This window comes from Ovis aries, chromosome 3 (genome assembly GCF_016772045.2).
Source record: "Ovis aries strain OAR_USU_Benz2616 breed Rambouillet chromosome 3, ARS-UI_Ramb_v3.0, whole genome shotgun sequence".
Lineage (NCBI taxonomy): Eukaryota > Metazoa > Chordata > Mammalia > Artiodactyla > Bovidae > Ovis > Ovis aries.
In genome coordinates this window covers 197,027,985-197,045,852 of record NC_056056.1, presented here as the reverse complement: position 1 = coordinate 197,045,852, position 17,868 = coordinate 197,027,985, and the positions used below count along the sequence as shown (strand labels likewise).

Below are 17,868 nucleotides of genomic sequence, written 5' to 3'. Positions count from 1 at the left end.
TCTAGAATATCCTCCAACAGAATTCCCATGGTCTATGTTCTTGGCAAATTAAGTTTGTCAAATCACTCTGCCCATCTTTTCAGTGAGATTATCCCTGACCATCCTGCTTAAGGGGTTCCCCTGGTAGTTCAGCTAGTAAAGAATCTGCCTGCACTGCAGGAGACCCCAGTTTGATTCCTGGGTCAGGAAAATTCACTGCAGAAGGAATAGACCATCTACTCCAATATTCTTGGCTCAGCTGGTAAAGAATCCACCTGCAATTGTGGGAGGCCTGGGTTTGATCCCTGGGTTGGGAAGATCCCCTGGTGAAGGGAAAGGCTACCCACTCTAGTATTCTGGCCTAGAGAATTCCATGGACTGTATAGTCCATGGGGTCACAAAGAGGCAAAGAGGCCTGAGCGACTTTCACTTTCATCCTGCTTAAAATGGCAACTGTTTCCTACTGCATATTCCTTCTCCCCAGTTTCTATTTTAGTTTCTTCTATGGTTTCTGTTACTTTCTCAAATCCTATATTTTCATGTTTATTTCATGATAGTTTATATTCACATTATAGAAACTTTATAAGGGGAGACATTTCTGTCTGCTTTCTCATTGGTATATCCCACTATGCACCTGGCATATAACAAGAGTAAAACTAGTGGGAGTATCATCTGTGTCTGTGTGTCTGCTCGTTTGCACAAGTGTATAGAGGAACCACAAAAGAAAACTACCAAACTGTTCATACTGGTTATTTGGGGGGAGGAGAGTGGGAACAGAAGAAGGATGAGGCAAACCTTTTACATTTTACTTAATGTTTTATTGTGCGGCTTGAATTACATTTTATTTTTAAAAAAGCAAATATTTTAGTGTGCCTGGAATTTCTTTCATAATTCGTAAAACAGATCAAATAGGGTAGCAAAACCCCGAAACTGTGGACAGCATCCAAAACAGAACTAAGTAACAAGGTATTCTTAAGAACAAGCAGGGAAGGGCAGATCATTAAGTAACAACACCTGTGTAACTGAATCTTATGAGAGGAAGCTAAGGAAGCTACAGCTTAGCAAAGGAAGCCACAGGGTATCTGATGGATCTGAGAACAAGGCTTCACAGAGCTCACAGGTACTCGTTGGAAAGCTGAGTGGGCCAATTTGATAAGCTATGAAGCAGCTGAAACGGGGAAGGACTTTTACACACTCCAGTTCACAAGAAAGGGCAAGGGTTCCATGGAAAATCTGAAAAGGTTGGAGAAGTCTATAAACTCTCAAAGGTAACTGACACTTCTTCCCTAGAAAAAGCCCTAAGCTGAAGACAAACTGCTCTAAATATAATCCGAATGAAAGAAGAAAGATTGTAGAAGCAAAGGAAAAACAAAATCCAGAAAAAATTGGGGGCAAAGGGACAAGCCAAAGCAGCATATCTCAGAAAGTATGAAACAGTATTTTTTATTTTTTTTACCACTGTGACAACAACAGAAAAGAGGGCTTAAGATCCTGAGAACTCTCTACTCCTTCCTGAAAGTTTAATTTCATCTTAAAATCAATAAGTAAGATGGATTATGTCTGAATGTCATACAAAATTAGAATTTAAGAAAAAGAAATAAGATGCAAATAAAATCTCTTCAATGAAAGTGTGCCAGAAACACATTCCTAACAAAGGGATAAACTGTTATATTTCAAATTGAGCTAAAAGAAATTAAGAAAATGATAAAGATATGAAGGAGCAATGTACATTATAATTAGAGAAAACTCAAAAATGAAATGATGAAACCTCCCAAAAATTAGAAAATAAGACATACTTTAATAAAGTCTCTGAAGAAGAAAACCAAAGTAATATATCAAAACAATATCAAAACTAAATTACATATTTAGTATTTTGATAAATATTAACATCATAATTCAAGAAGCTTTCAGAAAAATGAAAAGACTTGAAATTACATATGAAAAAGACACTTTGTATATTGAGAAAGTTACCCAAAATAACCAACCTGAAACATATTTTTGGAGAAAGTGTTGGATTTCAGGGGAAAAGAAAAAACTTGCTTTAAGCATCTAGGCAAAAAGATCAATTCATTTGCAAGGGAAAGAAGTTCAGACTGTCATAAGAAATTTGGGTCATAATCCTTTATTCCAGAAGAAAAATAATATTTTTGTGACCCCCAAAAAGGAAAACGTGAGCCACGGATACTGTAGCCAGTAAAATTGACTTTTGAGTATAAAGGCCACAGAAAAACTGTTAGCAACACCCAGAACTCAGAAACTTACTTTCTTGAGCACTTCTGGCAGAATTTGCCAGAAAATGAGCATCAGATAGTCGAAATGATGGAGGGGTGTGACCCAGGACTGGTAGAGCATATCGTATTTAATGATAGTTAGAAGAGGGAATGTGTAATATGTATAGTATAGATACCATATGATGCAGATAGAATAGCTCTGTAAAAATGGGAGTGAAATAGGAAGCACATATGAAAAGTGAAGCAGGCATAAAGATTGCTTTATTATATGAACTGGGATAAAAAGGATAACACTGCAATCAGATACTGGAGAAGAAGGGCACAGGGGATAAAGGGTATTGTCTGAAGATAGTTATTATACCATTAGGACACAATTGCAAACCTTCTTAAATATAAATAATCATAATAATAAAGCAGAGATGATCCAAAACTAAACCAGAAAAAATAAATACAAGTGATAAGTATTCCATGTAAAATGTGTGTATATTAAATATAGTATTATAGTATACAACTTCTTAGAAAATAGTTGACAGAGGAAATCAAATGTATTTGAAAATAAAACAATAAAAGTTCAATCATAATTTTTTTTAAAATGTTTAAATATAAGGAGAAGAAGGGAATAGTATAGAGAGTTCAGGGATAGATGTTGGGATTCTTGAAATATACACTGTTTTGATAGATATCACTTCTGGAATTAAGTATTTTAAACAAATTGATGTTTTAAATTATTCCTAAAAAATAGAATACAAAAATCCGAGACCACATTGCCTGTCTCCTGAGAAACCCGTATGCGGATCAAGAAGCAAGAGTTAGAAATGCACATGGAACAGAGAACTGGATCAAAATTGGGAAAGGAGTACGTCAAGGCTATGTGTTGTCACCCTGCTTATTTAACTTATGCAGAGTACATCATGTGAACAGCACAAGCTGGAATCAAGATTGTTGGGAAAAATATCAACAATCTCAAATATGCAGATGATACCATTCTAATGGCTGAAAGTAAAGAGGAATTAAAGAGTCTCTTGATGACAGTGAAAGAGGAGAGTGAAAAAGCTGGTTTAAAACTCAACATTCAAAAAAACTAAAATCATGGCATCCAGTCCCTTCACTTCATGGCAAATAGAAGGGGAAAAAAATGGAAACAGTGACAGACTTTATTTTCTTGGGCTCTAAAATCACTGCAGATGGTAACTGCAGCCATGAAATTAGAAGACACTTGATTCTTGGAAGAAAAGCTATGACAATCTTAGAAAGTGTATTAAAAAGCAGAAACATCACTTTGCTGACAAAGGTCTGCCTAGTCAAAGTTACAGTTTTTCCCAGTAGTCATGTATGCATGTGAGAGCTGGACCATAAAGAAAGCTGAGTACTGAAGTACCGATGCTTTTAAACTGCAGTGTTGAAGAAGAGTCTTGAGAGTCCCTTGGACTGCAAGGAGTTCAAGCCAGTCAGTCCTAAAGGAAATCAACCCTGAACATTCATTGGAAGGACTGATGGTGAAGTGAAGCTCCAATACTTTGGCCACCTGATGGGAAGAGCTGATTCATTGGAAAAGATCCTGATGCTGGGAAAGATTGAGGGCAGGAGGAGAAGGGGACAACAGAGGACGAGATGGTTGGGTGGCATCACAGACTCAATGGGTATGAGTTTGAGCAAACTCCAAGAGTTAGTAGAGGATATAGGAGCCTGGTGTGCTACAGTCCATGGGGTTGCAAAGAGTTGGACACAACATAATACTGAACAACAACAAAAACAGAAATTAAAAGTTTAAAGAAGTCAAAATAGAAATATTGCAATTAGTTTTATATTTCACCATGGAAGTTAAGATGTGAATTTGAAGTTGATAAAAATAATGTTTACTATTTTGCTGTCTTGCCTACAGGGTCATCATTGCCATCTTTCTAAATTCCATATATGTGTGTTAGTATACTGTATTGGTGTTTTTCTTTCTGGCTTACTTCACTCTGTATAATCGGCTCCAGTTTCATCCATCTCATCAGAACTGATTCAAATGTATTCTTTTTAACAGCTGAGTAATACTCCATTGTCTATATGTACCACAGTTTTCGTATCCATTCATCTGCTGATGGACATCTAGGTTGTTTCAGTATTGTAAAGTAAAATAATGTAAAACTAAAAATTAAAAAATAAAAAAAGAATCAATGAAAGAAAAAAAATAATGTTTACTATTAATAGTTGTACTCCAAATCAATAGGTATGGTCCTTGACTTTTCCATCCACATCTAACACAAGGAAATGGCTCAAGTGAAATGGGTCAACTCAGGGGGAACATCACTCACTATCTTATCTTTTTTCATTTTTCTAGGAAAATAAAGGAAAGTCTGGAGTGCTTCCCTGTGAAATTGAATAACTTGATCCACACACTTGCACAAATGACAGCCATAAGCCCTGCCAAATCGACTTCACAGACGTTTTCCCAGGAATCCTGTATGCCTGGTGCAAGCAGGTCAATCCAAAGAGCGACAGTCTTAGGGTTCAGCAAGAAAACCAGCCACGTAAGTTTCAAGACTGTCATCTTGGCTTTAATGTCATTTGACTACATCTCCCACTTTGCTTCACTGCACACATTCTTCCTGATACCATGCTTATTTTTTTTTTTACTATGTATATGAAAAATCAGTTACAGTTTGAGTAGAAGTGCCATTAAGGAGGATGTTCCAAGGAGAAATCATAACAACCAGAGCTGTTAATAGAGAATCATCAAAGAGAACAGTTCCTGCCCTGTGGTAGACTATAAATCAAGAACTAATTAAAATGTCCACGAAGAAAGAAGAACAGAAATTAGGCAGTCTGTTCCCAGCACCTAAGATTATGATACCTTTCTATACTGTGTGTTTATAGGTAATTTTACCTTTACAAAATGCACCTCTTATCTTTTGTGATGACTTTTTTTTTTTTGGCAGAAATTCTTGCTTTGTTTAGTTTACACAGAGCCAGATTTTGGAATGTATTGAAGGTTGATACTGCCGTCTTTTGATTTTGTCTATTTATTTTCTGCAGCTGTATCTAATCCAGGTGACTCACAGTAACAACGAAACAAGCCTGACAGAAAAGTCATTTGACCAGTTTGCAAAACTTCACAGCCAACTTCAAAAGCAGTTTGCATCACTGACCCTCCCAGAGTAAGTATTGTCCTCCCTAGGGTTTTGCTTTCAGTACTTGCCCTTAAACATAAGGAGAAATTATGGTTATGGGGTTTTCTATTTGTGAACAATACACCATTCTGATTCTAGTTCCACTGAACCTATTCAAGCAGTCTCTATTGCTCTCAGAATAAAGAACTTTTTGTCTCATAAAACAGAAGAAGGTTTTTAAATTTTGTCTGCTTTCAGACATTGGTGTTGTAGACAAAAAAATCAGAACTAATTATATTTTTCATCAATTATCAGCAAAATTGTTTTCTTTGCCTGTTTTTTAAATTTAATCTTTTTCTAGAATTTTCTGTTAAAATAAAATTGAAAATGCAGAACAAAATTGGATATATCTTCTCTTTCAGCAAATAATGGTGACAAAAAGCTCTGATATATTTATTTGCTGCACAAGAAAAATTTATCAATATCAATTAGTATACAAGTAAAATTTATTCACATCAATTCATTTTTGTTATTAATTTTTAACTTGATCCCCTGGAGAAGGAAATGGCAACCCACTCCAGTATTCTTGCCTGGAGAATCCCATGGACAGAGAAGCCTGGCAGGCTACAGTCTATGGGGTCACAAGAGTCGAACATGACTAAGCACAGAGCACACACATTAACTTGAACTTGGGTTATCTAAATTTAACTTGTTATTACCTTCATTTTGCAGTCTTGAGAACCATTGCTTCACTTCATGTTATAGCAAAAACATATTAAGCATAAACAAAGGGTATAATTCAAAATAACTTCCCATTAAATAAATCTAAATTTTATCATTTAGAACTAGCCAAATTTAGATTATAGACTTAAATATGTGTAATATCTTGACTTTTTAAAAAGGAACTCCTTAGAAATTATGATATTTGCACTTAAGCATATCAAATGTTACCTATAGAGTAGATTCTTGGTATCCACAAGGGATTGGTTCTAGGACCACCTTCCTGTGGACACCAAAATCCTTGCATGCTCAAGTCCTACATAAGATAGCGTAGTGTTTACATATAACCTACCCTCTTACTTTAAAGTCTCCTCTTACTTTAAATCACCTCTAGATTTTTTATAATATCTAATACAATATAAATGCTATGTAAATAGTTGTAAATACAATGTAAATGCTGTGTAAATATTTTCTGGCATGCAGCAAATTCAAATTTTGCATTTTGGAACTTTCTGGATTATCTTTTCCTGATAGTTCTATCTACAGTTGATTGAATCTTCAGATGTCAAACCTGCAGATAGGGAGAGCCAAATGTACCAGGATTTTTCTTGAGTAAATGGTCCTCTAACAATAGGAATGTTCATACCTGACCTGACATACTTGGTACATGTGGATTTTCATTAGACTTTCAGGGTTTAGTCACTTACCAAAGTATAAATCTAAGCAACATCACCAGTACAATACAATATTGTAAAGTAATTAACCTCCAATTAAATAAATTTATATTTTTTTAAAAAATCACAAATTCATCAGAGTAAGAGACTGACAGGGAAGGAATGTCATTGTGAAAACTTAAAGACAACATCAGCTTTAAGAATTATTGAAAAACGTCTAATATGATAACTGAGGAAAAGGAAATACTGGCCAAAAAGTTTAAAGTCCAGCTACAAATACTGAATTCAACATTAGTAGTTTCCATTGTACCTTACTTATTAATGATTTAGAAATTATGTTCGTTCATTTCTGTAAATGGTTGTTCCTTTAGGTTTCAAAAATGTCTCTGTGCTACTCTTTTCTCTCCTCAATACATATTAGTATAACCTGTAAAACTTTAAAGGTCAGTAATCTCTTTCCATGTGCCTCGTCTCGATTTTCAGCTTTAGTTAGGATTCTGCTTTGCTCAACAACTCCTGCCAGGTAATGGGACCTAAATTGATTTTAAAACCATTCAAGCAACATGTGGAAGGGAGGAATATTTAGTCCTTTGTGCCCTGCACAATATTTGTATGCTGACAGTCCCAAAGGAGCTCAAGCTTATAGCAATGCATATAGATGAAGGATGAGGGCAAGATTTCCTCTGACTCCTAAATTTACCAAGAGGAGCTCCATGCAAATTATGTAAATCCAATCTAGAAAGTATGATCAGAAAGTTCAAATTAGACATATTGTAAAACAGTGGTCTTCAAATCAGGCTGTTTGTACTTATTGGTGCCTTCTGAGAATACAAACATAGGACTCTTCCTTGAAATTAATCATCTTCTTTCAAGTCAGCTGCACTAGGGCTTCCCTGGTGGCTCAACGGTGAAGAATCCACCTGCCAATGCAAGAGGCACAGGTTTGATCCCTGGTCCGAGAAGATCCTACACGCCGCAGAGCAACTAAGCCTGTGCACCACAACTATTTAGAACCTGGTGGGCTGCCGTCTATGGGGTCGCACAGAGTCGGACATGACTGAAGCAACTTAGCAGCAGCAGCAGCTGGAGCCTGGGAGCAGCAACAACTCAAGCACGCAGTCCCTAGAGCCTGTGCTCTGCAGTAAGAGGAGCCACCGCAATGAGAAGCCCTCGCACTGCAGCTAGAGAGGAGCCCCCACTCACAACAACTAGAGGAAAAACCCACGCAGCAACCAAGACCCAGCGCAGCAAACAGTAAATGAATAAAATTATAAAATAAAAATGAAACTCATCTAGTTGGGAAAGATTGATTTCCTTTCCCTCACTTACTTTCACCATTGCTCTTCTCCCAGCCATCCAGGATTTTATGCTGATACAGTGTCCCAGGGAGTACAAAGTCTCTGAGGCTCAAAGAAAGGGCAAACCAAAATATCGGTATTGGTACTGAGAAAATGAATTATTCTAATAACTGGATATCAAATCTGTTTGCAGGTCAGGTTTTTCTTAATCTGTGGTGTGAACAGAATTGAGAGAGGACTTGTCAGCACCATCAGATAAAATATCCTAAAAAATCATTTTCAAGAACTATTACTATGTTATATTTGACATATAACTCAAATGCACTTCAAACAATTGAAGGACATTACTGGAGCTGAATTCCTTAATTCTCAAATATTTATTTACATTCAAGAAATGGGAATACCAGACTACCTGATCTGCCTCTTGAGAAACCTATATGCATGTCAGGAAGCAACAGTTAGAATTGAACACGGGACAATGGACTGGTTCCAAATAGGAAAAGGAGTACATCAAGGCTGTATATTGTCACCCTGCTTATTTAACTTATATGCAGAGTACATCATGAGAAACACTGGGCTGCATGAAGCAAAAGCTGGAATCAAGATTGCCGGGAGAATTATCAGTAACCTCAGATATGCAGATGATACCATGCTTAAGGCACAAAGTGAAGAGGAACTAAAAAACCTCTTGATGAAAGTGAAAGAGGAGAGTGAAAAAGTTGGCTTAAAGCTCAACATTCAGAAAACGAAGATCATGGCATCTGGCCCCATCACTTCATAGGAAATAGATGGGGAAACAGTGGAAACAGTGTCAGACTTTATTTATTTATTTATTTATTTATTTTGGAGCTCCAAAATCACTGCAGATGGTGATTGCAGCCATGAAATTAAGAGATGCTTACTCCTTGGAAGAAAAGTTATGACCAACCTAGATAGCATATTCAAAAGCAGAGACATTACTTTGCCAACAAAGGTCCATCTAGTCAAGGCTATGGTTTTTCCAGTGGTCATGTATGGATGTGAGAGTTGGACTGTGAAGAAAGCTGAGGGCCGAAGAATTGATGCTTTTGAACTGTGGTGTTGGAGAAGACTCTTGAGAGTCCCTTGGACTGCAAGGAGGTCCAACCAGTCCATTCTAAAGATCATCCCTGGATGTTCTTTGGAAGGAATGATGCTAAAGCTGAAACTCCAGTACTTCGGCCACCTCATGCGAAGAGTTGACTCATTGGAAAAGACTCTGATGCTGGGAGGGATTGGAGGCAGGAGGGAAAGGGGATGACAGAGGATGAGATGGCTGGATGGCATCACCGACTCGATGGACGTGAGTTTGAGTGAACTCCGGGAGATGGTGATGGATAGGGAGGCCTGGCGTGCTGCAATTCATGGGGTCGCAAAGGGTCGGACACGACTGAGCAACTGAACTGAACTGAACTGAATATTTTTTAGTACATCCATCTATAAAAATGGAAGAGAACTAATGTTGAACTCCATTTTATTCTAGAAATAAAGAAATTTCAGCCACAATAAATTAATATTTAAAACCAGCAAAATCTACTTACCAAATGTATTTCTGTGCTTTGATTAATTATACATGATACTAAATTTTATGATAAGTAAATCTGGATGAAAACTTTTAATACTTTAAGCCTTAGAACTGCAAAAGTGAAAAAGTAAAATATCAATTATTTAAAGACACAGACATATTATTTTGAATTTCCCTGATGTTTCCGACGAGAAGCAATGGATAGGATGTCCTGCGGTTGTCACATACTTCGGTGTGTTTGCTGACAACCCTTTACCATCCCCCATGCTCCTTTGCCCAGGGGAAGGTCTAGACCAAAGCAGCAGAAGAAGGAGGCAACAGCAAGACTGCAGTCAGAGGGAGCTGCTAGACAGTTTCTGAACTATGCATTTAACCAGAAAAGTTAAAGTGTTCGTCGCTCAGTTGTGTCCAACGCTTTGTGACCCATGGACTGTAGTCCACCAAGGCTCCTCTGTCCATAGAATTCTCCAGACAAGAATACTGGAGTGGGCAGCTATTCCCTTCTCCAGGGGATCTTCCCAACCCAAGAAGCAAACCTGAGTCTCCTGCATTGCAAGCAGATTCCTTGCCATCTGAGCTACCAGGGAAGCCCTTAAGCAGCAAAAGCTGTTGCCTTTAACAGGTCATGCCACCCCATAATTGGTCGTAATCAATGTCCAACCCATCAAGATGAATCATCAGATATCGAAGAGGAAATTTTGCAAGTCAGACCTCTAAGGAAAGTGATACTTTGTTCCAAAAAACTAAGACCAGATGGAAGCATATGTCACTTGGTGAAATGTTTAATTTAGCTAGTGTAGCAGTGTCTCTAGTGAACCCAGAAGCAACAATACCATCTGACTTTTTGGGAAAATTATGAATCATTAAATTTCAGAAAGTATTTATTAACCCCCACATGTATTAAAAGACAAAATGTGTGGTCTGCCGTAAATACAGTAAGAGGGAAAATATATATTAGTTTAGTGTGCTAAATTAAATTAGTGTTAATATTAATGATGGTTAAAATAGCACATGTCCACAGCCATGTTAATAAAACTCTCAGAATTAATCATGTATTCTGTGGTTTTATAAAGTGTTTTCATTGGCTCTTCCATCTGATGCAGCTATAACTCCATGAACGATTCTAAGATACAGACACCAATTTTCAAACTAATGAAAATATACTTTTTTTCTTTTAAAACAGGTTTCCTCATTGGTGGCACTTACCTTTTACAGATTCAGATCACAAAAGATTCAGAGATCTAAATCATTACATGGAACAGATATTAAATGGATCGTATGAAGTTGCAAACGTATGTTACAATTTACTTTTGATATTTTTACATAACATACAAACTGTTTTATATATCATTACTGGGAATATTTTTAAATACTTTATACCATTTTTAGTCCTACATTTACTCAACACATGTGCAAATTAAAGTTATCTTGTCAATTCTGTGCAAAAACCAACCAGGGTTTTAGTTGAAATTCCATCTTAATATGTTTCAATCCATTGTCATATACCCATTTAAGTATTTTTAGAATGTTCATTCAATAATAGTTTATTGTTCTATGCATAAAGGTCTTTAAAATATTTTGTTATACCAGATATGGTACTTTTTAAAAATCCTTTTTCACCAGTATACAAATAGAACTGATTTTATATTTTGACGTCTTACTCAATAGTCCTACTAACTTCACTTTTATTTCTAATAATCATCTGTGTAATCATCCATGTTGTTTCTGAATTTTCAATGTATGATCATATCATCTGCAGATAACAAGAAGTTTTTTATTTATGTATTAATGGAACAAGTTAAAAGTGTTAGTCGCTCAGTCGTATCCAACAGTTTTTGACCCGTTGGGCTGAATTCCTGCCTGGCTCCTCTGTCCATGGAATTCTTCAGGCAAGAATACTGGAGTGGGTTGCCATTTCCTTCTCCAGGAGGTCTTCCCAATCCAGGGATCGAACCTGGGCCTCCCGCACTGCAGGTAGATTCTTTACCATCTGAGCCACCAGGTTCCAAAATTTATGTATGCATTTCTTTTCTTTGCTATTTCGTACTCTCTAGGGCTTCTAGTATATACTGAATTGAAATAGTAATGGTGGATATACTTATGTTATTCCTGAATCCAGGGAAGAAGCATCTAATATTTCCTCATTAAGTATGTAAGTTTTAATGGGCTTCCCTGATAGCTCCATTGATAAAGAATCTGCCTGCAATGCAGGAGACCCCAGGTGTATTCCTGGGTCAGGAAGATCCACTGGAGAAGGGATGGGCTACTCACTCCAGTATTCTTGGGTTTCCCTTGTGGCTGAGCTGGTAAAGAATCCACCTGCAATGCGGGAGACCTGGGTTCTATCCCTGGGTTGGGAAGATCCCCTGGAGAAGGGAAAGGCAACCCACTCCAATATTCTGGCCTGGAGAATTCCATGGACCGCATAGTCCATGGGGTCGCAAAGAGTTGGACACGTCTAAGCGACTTTCACTTTTAAGTATGTACATTTTTATAGGTACCCTTTATTATTTTGTTTCCTTTTATTCCTAGATTGTAATAGTTTTTACAGTGAAGCTTGAATTTATCAGATTTTTTTCCTGAATCTATTGGGCTAATCAATGATCATCCAATAATCCTGGTTTTCTCCTTTATTGTTTTAATGTGGTGAATTACACTGCTGAACTTTCTAATTTTAAACAAGTTTGCTTTACTAAAATAAACTTCACATGGTTGTATGTATCATCCTTTTTTATGTATTATTGGATTTGATTTAACATTTTTTTCTTTACCATTTGTTTACATCTTTGTTTATGACAGAGACTGGCCTGAAGTTTTGCCTTCTTACAAAGTCATTACCAGGTTTCAGAATCAAGAACATTCTGGCCTCATAATATTAGTTGCAAAGAGTTACAGCTTTCCCCCCACACACACACTCTGGAAGAGTTTGTATAAAATTGCTTTTATTTCTTCAATGTGTAAAGTCATGTAGGTCTGGAGATTCCATTTATTTGAGTTGTAAGTCATTTCATATTTTCTATTTCTTCTTGGTTCTATTTGTTAAGTTACATTTCTCTAGGAGTTTGTGCTAATCTATTGGTATAAAGTTATTCATAATATCCTATTATAATCTTTTAAACATTTATATGATCTGAACAGATATTCACTCTTTGATTTCTCACACATATCATTTCCTGATCAGCAATTCTGAGGATTATGAATTTTACCAGTCTTTGCAAAAAATGAAACTTGGAGTTTATTGACCCTCTCTATTGTACTATTTCACTATTTCATTTATTTTTTAATCTTTATTATTTTCTTCCTTTGCTTCCTTTCTATTAATAACATCCTCACATAGCTAATTGTTTATTTTCATTCTATCTTCACTTACCCATTTAAAATTCTATGTCCTTTCTTCTAATCAAGTTTTAATAGCACCCCATAAGTTTTTTTTTTATTTTATTTTATTTTTTTTTTAATTTTAGTTTTTTATTTTTTAAATTTTAAAATCTTTAATATTATACTTTCTTTATCATTCTTCCAAAATATTGATAAAATTTTCACTGTGAATTTTCCTAGACCCATGGATTAAGTCTCTTTAACACACTTGAGTTTTATGTGCTGTACCAAAAATATACTATATCCATAAACTTAATAAATACTTGTTATTGTTGTTTTATGCAATCAACATATCTTTAATGTTACTCAGATATATCATTTCCATTGCTTCCTGTAAACTCGGGATTTCCATCTTGGAATTTTTCCCCCCTATACCTGAAGAACATTGTCTACTATTCCCTTGAATATGAAGTTGCTGCTAAAAAAAAAAAAAAAAAAAAAAAAAACCTCTGTACTTGAATATGTCTGAAAAGTTTTTATTTTATCTACATTCTTGGAGGATATTTTTGCTGACTATAGTATTTGGATAGCAGTGATTTTTATTCTGAAAAACTTTAAAGCTATCATTTCATTGTCTTTTAGCTTTCATTGATTCTATTGAGAATTCATCTGTTATAATTGTTGTTTCTATGAAAAGTTGTTTTTATTCTTTATAATATTGTTCTTTTTACTGTTGGTTTTCTGCAGTTTTATTTTCATTTGCTCAGATACGACTTTGTTTCTACTGATGATGCTAGAGCTTCAGCACTGTTTGAGTTTGTGCCATGATGTCTTTCGTCATCTTGGGAAAGTCCTCAGTCATGAACACTTCACATATTGTTCATACCATTTCCTCTCTCCCCCTTTTCTGGGACTTCAATCACATACATGTTAATCCTTCTCACTGTACCCTCTATGTCTCATGCCTGTACTCCTGTATGTTTTGGTCTTTGTCCTCTGTGACTTAGTTTCTGAATGGTTTCTTCTAACTTATGTACTGATCTGTGTTCAACATACTGTGGAGTCAATTCTTTGAGTTCTTAATTTCAATTATTATATTCTTCAGATTTAGAATTTTTTTTTTCCGATTCCTAGTTCTTTGCTAAAAATCTGTCCCCTTTATTATTTGTTTGAAAATGGTAAGCATAGTCATTTAAAATCTTCCTAAAACCCCAATATTGGGACCCACTGCATGTATATTTCTATGTTCTAAAGTTTCTGCTAGTTTTATTTATTTATTTATTTACTTTACAATATTGTATTGATTTTGCCATACATCAACATGAATCTACCATGGGTGTACATGTGTTCCCAATCCTGAACCCCCTTTCCCACCTCCCTCCCTGTAACCATCCCTTTGGGTCACCCCAGTGCACCAGCCCCAAGCATCCTGCACCCTGCATCAAACCTAGACTGGCAGTTCGTTTCTTATATGATATTATGCATGTTTCAATGCCATTCTCCCAAATCATCCCATCCTCTCCCTCTCCCACAGAGTCCAAAAGACCGTTCTATACATCTGCATCTCTTTTGCTGTCTCACATACAGAGTTATCGTTACCATCTTTCTAAATTCCATATATATGCATTAGTATACTGTATTGTTGGTTTTCTTTCTGGCTTACTTCACTCTGTATAATAGGTTCCAGTTTCATCCACCTCATTAGAACTGATTCAAATGTATTCTTTTTAATGGCTGAGTAATACTCCATTGTGTATATGTGCCACAGCTTTCTTATCCATTCATCTGCTGATGAACATCTAGGTTGCTGCCACGTCCTGGCTAAGTTTCTGCTAGTTTTAAATCATTTAGTCTTGTTCTGTTGTGAACCTGTTTCTTTTTCCTTTTTATAGTGACCACATATTATACTGTAACATCCCTTGTATAAATTGGACACCTATATTACTATCATTCTAATCTAGAGAATTATAATATGTGAAAGTAAAAAGTGAAAGTGACAGCGAAGTCGCTCAGTCCTGTCTGACTTTTTGCAACCCCCATGGACTGTAGCCTACCAGGCTTCTCAGTCTATGGAATTTTCTAGGCAAGAGTACTGGAGTGGGTTGCCATTTCCTTCTCCAGGGGATCTTCCTGACCCAGGGATCGAACCCATGCCTCCTGCATTGTAGACAGACGCTTTACCCTCTGAGCCACCGGGGAAGCCTGGTATATGTGAGCACATTAACAATTTAGGGTTGCAGAAATTCAGCCTCAGGGATTCAGAGTATTTGAAACTGAATGGTAGCTCTTGTTCAGGACTATTACTGGTTCACCCTATTCCTTAGATGCAGTCACTGTGGATATAAACCCAAGTTGAGACAGACTCACCAAAAAATTATGTGGCAGCTCTGGATTCTGTTCCCTTTCCTTTTAACTCTGCCAGGTGATCAAAAGTGCTATTCTATGTCTCAGCCTTCCACTGCTGCAACCTACATCAACACACACCTATGCAACAGAAAATTGTGCCAAAACCCAAGTTCACATCCCCAAAATTGCCTTGTCCCAGATTTTAGTCTGGTAATTCCTCACTATCTTGTTGGCTATATGATGCTTTCAAGCAGTTTGAAAACAAATTGTCTAATTATACAAGTTATTCTCACTAGGAGGTCTACAGGAAATGACTGAATATACTGTCACTAAAACTGGGTGTTTAGAGCTGCAGTCATCACCCACTCAATCCCTTCCCTTCCAGAGATATCTGCCATTCTACCTCCTTACCTCCATCCTGTGTTCTAAGAAACCTTGTCTCTCATAGGCAGCTGTTTCAGAGGATCTAAGATTGTGGTCACTTCCCATATGAAAAAGTGTTTAAGAATTTCTTGGTAATGATAACCCTGTATGCAAGACAGCAAAAGAGACACAGATGTATAGCACAGTCTTTTGGACTCTGTGGGAGAGGGAGTGGGTTGGATGATTTGGGAGAATGGTTGAAACATGTATAATATCATATAAGAAATGAATCGCCAGTCTAGGTTCAATGCAGGGTGCAGGATGCTTGGGGCTGGTGCACTGGAGGGATGGTGTTGGGTGGGGAGGTGGGAGGGGAGTTTGGGTTTGGGAACATGCGTACACCTGTGGTGGATTCATGTTGATGTGTGGCAAAACCAATACAATATTGTAAAATAAAAATAATAATAATAATAAAAAGAATTTATTGGTGAGATTTTGGTACTACTCACCAGTGATTCTGAGTAGGCTGGAAAATAGAAAAGATATACCACTTTCCAGTTTTGCTCCCTTCTGTCATATGCATCAAAAAAAAAGGCTCTTAAGATCCCTTCCTATATCCACATACATACAATATACATGTGCACACAGAAGATACAGGTCCTTCTGAGGATTCAAGGGAGCACTTGCTCCCTTTACTATTAAATCCTTATCGTCATCTTGCATGAAAAGTTCCTATGAGATAAATGTAAGTTACAGAGGCAAGTACCAAACTAATAGAATCCTCTGGGGTTACTGGCTAGACATAGGACCTTTTAGGGATTTATCTAGAACATCATCCCCAAGGGTAAAAGGTTATTGTTGTTGTTGTTGTTTAGTTGCTAAGCTGTGTCCTATTCTTTGTGATCCCATAGACTGTAGCCAACCAGTTTTGTCCTTGAGATTTCCCAGGCAAGAATACTGGAGTGAGTAGCCATTTCCTTCTCTAAGGGATCTTCCCAACCAAGGGATCAAACCCACATCTCCTGCATTAGGCAGATTCTTTACTACTGAACGACCAGGGAAGCCCAAGTGTAAAAGGTACAAGGTCTATTAAGCTTTTTGCCTTTTGATGAAAGAATGGAGACTACTTATGGAATATCTTTAGCTAATCCACATATCTGGAATAACTTTAGTGTCCCAACGAGAGACCATTTCTAATATTAATCATGCTAGTCAACAAGCTACCACTTTTATGAAAAAAAAATCTCATCTTTGACATTCAGTGTGCTAATTAATAATGTCCACTTTTTCAAAGTTTTCAGCATGATGGCTTGAGTTACAGATATTTTGAAATGGTTATGATAGGTTTAGTTAACATCTATCATTTCCTACAGATACAATAAAAAGAAGAGAAAAAAGCAATTTTAAAATTTATAAATGTCATAAGATGAACATATAATAGTTCTACCTCTTCTTCTTCATCCTCTCCCCTAAATTTTAGAGTATTTTTAACTACATCAGTAATTAGCATTTATAAACTGTCTATTGTTGATTGAATTGTGAGTATATAAAAGAAGCACTTATATTGACTGCTTCTAGTATGAATTTCTTGATTAAAACAATGAGAACCTCCTATTTCTTCTCCTCTATCCAGGCATCCTGATAGTGACGCCTTTCAGTTCAGTTCAGTCGCTCAGTTGTGTCTGACTCTTTGCGACCCCATGGACTGCAGCAAGCCAGGCTTCCCTGTCCATCACCAACTCCCGGAGCTTACTCAGACTCCTGTCCAGTGAGTCGGTGATGCCATCCAATTAGGACACTAACAGACCACTCCTGGATTCTAGTCTCTTTTCCTTTTATTGAAGTATAGACTTGCAATATTATATTAGTTTCAGGTGTACAGCATAGTGATTTGATAATTTTTCTGCAGTCTTGATTAAATCCTAGCAGCACTTTGGTATACTTTGATCTAAGAAACATACAATACGCAGACTTTGAACTTCAGTAAGTTAAAGGTATTGTAACAAGAGGACTACAACTAATGCTATAAAAGTGAAAGTTGCTGAGTTGTATCTGACTCTTTGTGACCCCATGGACTGTAGCCTGTCAGGCTCCTCTATCCATGGAATTCTCCAGGCAAGAATACTGGAACGGGTAGCTATTCTTTTCTCCAGGGAATCTTCCCACAACTGACCCCATAACTGGGACTTAATAAAACGCCAAAGAATCCTATTTTTCTCAGCTGTGAATTCAACAACTTTTCTTCTCCATGTGGAGCTTGGAAAGACATTAGATGAGATTACTTTCCAGTCAGAGTGTGAA

The 17,868-nt window shown here is 36.7% G+C and overlaps 1 protein-coding gene across 18 annotated transcripts in view; it reads left to right on the top strand.

Moving 5' to 3' along the window:
* PIK3C2G (phosphatidylinositol-4-phosphate 3-kinase catalytic subunit type 2 gamma) overlaps window positions 1-17,868 on the top strand; it is a 668,476-nt gene that overhangs the window by 566,543 nt on the left and 84,065 nt on the right. For all 18 annotated transcript variants that reach the window (XM_060413352.1, XM_060413355.1, XM_060413356.1 and 15 more), the window contains 3 exons: window positions 4,537-4,726; window positions 5,232-5,353; window positions 10,724-10,832. In XM_060413352.1, the coding sequence (XP_060269335.1) occupies window positions 4,537-4,726; window positions 5,232-5,353; window positions 10,724-10,832 (421 nt within the window). The remainder of the gene's footprint in view (window positions 1-4,536; window positions 4,727-5,231; window positions 5,354-10,723; window positions 10,833-17,868) is intronic.